Raw genomic sequence first — 4,222 nt, 5'->3', positions numbered from 1 at the left:
CTATTCTAGGATAAGCTCACCTGAGTCACACTGGACCAGGGCTCAGCCTATTCTAGGATAAGCTCACCTGAGTCACACTGGACCAGGCTCAGCCTGCTCTGGGATGATCTCACCTGAGCTCACTGAATCTGCAAGGACCCCATTTCCAAACAAGGTCACATCCAGAGGTCTGGGGTTGGGGTTAGGGTTAGGGTTAGGGTTAGGGTTAGGGTTAGGAGTCAACATGTGAAACTGGGGAAATGCAGTTCACTCCAGATAGCCCAAAACTTTGTTGTTCTTTGAGAAGACTCACTCTTTTCTTCATACTCCACCTCTCCATCATCTGACCACACAGCCTATAGCTCCAGGACAGGACATCAGTTATTTTCTCTTCCTCTCCTCTTCCCATCCCACAAAAATCTATTCAAATGCCTGCAACAGACGCAGAAGAGGCCTGCCTGTTTCGCTAAGCCCCTGTGCCCTGAGTGTCCTCAGATCTCTGTGCTCCGGGTGAACACTGCAGGTCCCTCAGGCGGAGGGAGGCAGAGGCCCCTGCAGGTGCACAAGCTCTGCCCACAGGAGCCACCCAGGGCCTCTGCAGGGAGAGGATGTTCCCCTCCTTGGTGCCAGCTCCTGTGTATGCAGCCTTGGACCCTGCAGGGCAGGAACATCAGTCCCACTAGAAAGGACTTCCAGCTACCCACAGGCTCCACCCACAGCTCCACCCAGCAACTGCCCCTCACCACTGGCCCTTCACGAATTATACCATACCAGCATCCCCCACCAGCGTCCCTCACAAATGTCCCCTCACCAATGCCCCCACACAAATGTCCCCTCACCAATGCCCCCTCACCAATGCCCCCTCACCAATGCCCCCTCACCAATGCCCCCTCACATCCCAACACCAATGTCCCCTCACCAATGTCCCCTCACCAGCCCAACACCAATATCCCCTCACAAATGTCTCCCAGTCCAACACCAATATCCCCTCACAAATGTCTCCTCACCAATGTCCCCACACCAATGTCCCCTCACCAATGTCCCCTCACCAGCCCAACACCAATATCCCCTCACAAATGTCTCCTCACCAATGTCCCCTCACAAATGTCCCCTCACCAATGTCCCCTCACCAATGTCCCCTCAGCCCAACACCAATATCCCCTCACCACTGTCCTCACCAATGTCCCCTCACCAATGTCCCCTCCCAGTGTCCCCTCCCTGGCGCCCCCTGCCTGCCGGACGTGTAGGAACTCTTCATGCTGCGTGATGGTGACCCTGTGCCCACACACACCTGGGCTGTTTTTCTCTCTGTAGGGTTCTTGTCGTTTGTCTTGGGTGACATCTTTTTCCAGGAACAGCTGTGTTCTACTTTCAGAGTGGGAAATCTCTCCAATAAGGCATTTGAGCTTTCTGCCTCACTCAAGGACGTAGTCATCTTTTTAATATCCTGCACTGCTGTCTAACAAATACATTCATACTTTGTCTATCACATGGAATAGTCCATCTGGAAGTAATTTGAGGGTATAGTGGTTTTTAAAATTATTTTTTAACGAATAACTTCTCTGGAGGCAGGAGGCTGGCCCGGCAGGCAGCTGAGGCAGGGAGGAAAAGTCCCCCAGGGAGCTGCCGGTTGAAGGGTGGACGGGAACTGAGGACGGGGCCAGTACCGTGCTCCGTGGGACTGTCCGGACCCGCTGGCAGCTGCACCTGGGAAGCGAGGCCCTCCTTCCAGCGTCGAAAGTCCTGCCGTCCCCAGGGTTTCTGTCCCATGCACAACCAGGGCCCCTTTCCCTCAGATGAGGGGCCTCGCGGCCCAGGGACCTGCACTGAACCCCAGGTGCTCCAAATACCTGTGACCCTGCCCACTGTGGGCTGCACTGGGCTTCTGGGGACCCTGGTGCTGAGGTCTGTCTCCTCACACTGCGGCCCCATCCCCTCCAACCCCAGCTCCCGTGGCCCACTGACCACGTGTCCTGCTCCTGCCCAAGACCCGCAGCTCCGCTCTCAGCCCTGCCCCCAAAACCGCACACACAACACAGGTTTGGCGCTAAGACTTTACTAGAGGGCACATGGGACTAAGGGGTCTCCTGTTCCTACCAGCACCTCCATTCCCGGGAGATGCCCCCCTGCCCACCCACCTATCCTCCGGGCCCCACACGAACAAACTGTGTCCCGACCCAGGTCACAGCTCTGCCCTCTGGGGATGGGCGAGGGGGGGGCCACAGAGCCCGGAGAGGCCTCCGGCACCATCACTCCTGCCGGGTCTCCAGGCAGTCCAGCACCAGTGCAGCCTGGGTCTTGGCTTCCTGCAGGAGGCTGGAGATGCGATGGTGGATCTGACAGACACACGGGGGAAGAGGGCCCAGGAGTTCCAGCCTCAGCCTGGCTTGCTAGGCAGCAGGCTCCCACCCCCGCTGCCCATGGACAGTCGCAATCACCCTGAGGCTGCGAATCCAGGCCCCACGTGGGGTCCGGGCACCACACCTGCCTCCTGCTCACCTGGTCCTTAAATGCCTCGTCTGTGATATCCTTCAGGTTGATGAGCACGTTGAAATACGCGCCAAACACACCCGTCTCCAGGGCTTTGGCCGCCACCTGCAAGGACCCCAGGGAGCCCCTCCGTGGATCAAGTCTGAGTAAACTGCTCAGACTGTCTCTGCCTCAGGGGCTCCTCCTCACTACAAGGAGCCCAGTGCAGCCCCCACTCTCACCCCACAGAGGGAGCCGCCTCCGGGGCGACAAGCTCAGCTCCTGGTTTCTTCCACCACTGAGCTTAGAAAACGAAACTTCCTCTTATCCAAGCAGGGCTCAGCCCGCAGGAGGCCCGGGAGCAGCCGTGCTGGAGGCTGTCCGCCACCCTAGGAGCAGGGACCACAGTTCTAGAGGCAAAGTCATCCCCTGGAGGGCCCCCGGAGGCAGCTTCAGGCTAACTGCCCTGGGCCACTTCCCAGGGATTGAGGGGACACTTCTCTGGGACCAGACGCTGGAAACTGGTGTCTTTCCTGTAAAGACCCGGAAGACCATGAGGTCTTAGGGCAGCTGCAGAAAGTGCCGAGCCCATGAGATAGATGTTCCTTGTCCGGGAGCCTCTGCCCGGCTGTGGCCCGTCAGTGTGTTGCGTCTACTTCCAGGAGCTGCCTTGTGTGCTTTCTTGTGTTTTGTTTGTTGTTGTTGACACAGGGTCTTGCTCTGTCACCGAGGCTGGAGTGCAGTGGTGTGATCACAGCTCACTGCAGCCTCGACCTCCTGTGCTCAAGCAATTCTCCTGCCTCAGCCTTCCAAGTAACTGCGACCACAGGCACCACCACGCCCGGCTCATACTTGTCTATTGTACACACATACCCCACTATGCTGCCCAGGCTGGTCTCAACCTCCTCTATTCAAGTGATCCTCCCGCCTCAGCCTCCCAAAGTGCTGGGACCACAGGCGTGAGCCGTTGTGCCTGGCCTGACGTAGGTGTTTTCTAGAACAAGAGGGTGGGTGGTACAGCGGCCCCTGCGGGAGGTGGAGAAGTGTATACAGTGGTCAGGATGGGCTCTGCAGACACATATGGGTCTCTGCCTGTCTGTGGTGCGACCGTGGGCGAGATCTTAGAAGGCAGTGGATACCCCGGCCCTGCTGGAGGAGGCCAAAGCCCCAGGAACTGCCCATGAAGTGAGATCTCACCGCCTGGCTCAGCCAGCAAACCACCGTGCTCTCCAGCCACTGAGCCCCAACAGCTGCTTCCTGCTCTGCAGCAGCCCTGGGGTCCCCCAGGCACCCCCCTACCTGGAGGTCTGACCGGCAGGCCAGGTTCCCACACTGGGCCAGTTCCTGCAGCGCCGGCCATAACGAGGCCACCGTCTCCGCCAGCGTCAGCGGTACAGAGACTGCCCGCCTCAGCCCCTCCTGCAGGGCTGCCGTGCGCCTGGAAGGAGCAAGAGGAGAGCCTGGGCACAGGGGCACACACGGGCAGGCAGTAGTCACACTGCACCCCAACAGGGCTGAGCAGGCGCAGAAGCGGGGAACGGGAAGTCACTCCCAAACACCCAGCACGCCCAGGCTGACCTCACCCCATCACGGCGCCCAGGTACCCATCATGCCCAGGCCGACCACACCCCATCACAGCGCCCAGGTACCCAGCACGCCCAGGCCGACCACGCCCCATCACAGTGCCCAGGTACCCAGCACACCCAGGCTGACCTCGCCCCATCACAGCGCCCAGGTACCCAGGTACCCAGCACGCCCAGGCCGACCACGCCCC

The 4,222-nt window shown here is 59.5% G+C and overlaps 1 protein-coding gene across 1 annotated transcript in view; it reads right to left on the bottom strand.

The window, feature by feature from the left end:
• Positions 1 to 2,019: 2,019 nt before the first annotated feature.
• Positions 2,020 to 4,222, bottom strand: part of FTCD (formimidoyltransferase cyclodeaminase) — a 15,225-nt gene continuing 13,022 nt past the window's right edge. The window contains exons 11-13 of the mRNA XM_011996846.1: positions 3,748 to 3,886; positions 2,479 to 2,574; positions 2,020 to 2,315 (exon numbers count right to left, since the gene is read on the bottom strand). Of these exons, the coding sequence (XP_011852236.1) occupies positions 2,229 to 2,315; positions 2,479 to 2,574; positions 3,748 to 3,886 (322 nt within the window). The 3' untranslated portion in view covers positions 2,020 to 2,228. The remainder of the gene's footprint in view (positions 2,316 to 2,478; positions 2,575 to 3,747; positions 3,887 to 4,222) is intronic.

This window comes from Mandrillus leucophaeus, unplaced genomic scaffold, assembly GCF_000951045.1.
Source record: "Mandrillus leucophaeus isolate KB7577 unplaced genomic scaffold, Mleu.le_1.0 Scaffold526, whole genome shotgun sequence".
Classification (NCBI taxonomy): Eukaryota; Metazoa; Chordata; class Mammalia; order Primates; family Cercopithecidae; genus Mandrillus; species Mandrillus leucophaeus.
This window is presented reverse-complemented; position numbering and strand designations above follow the sequence as displayed.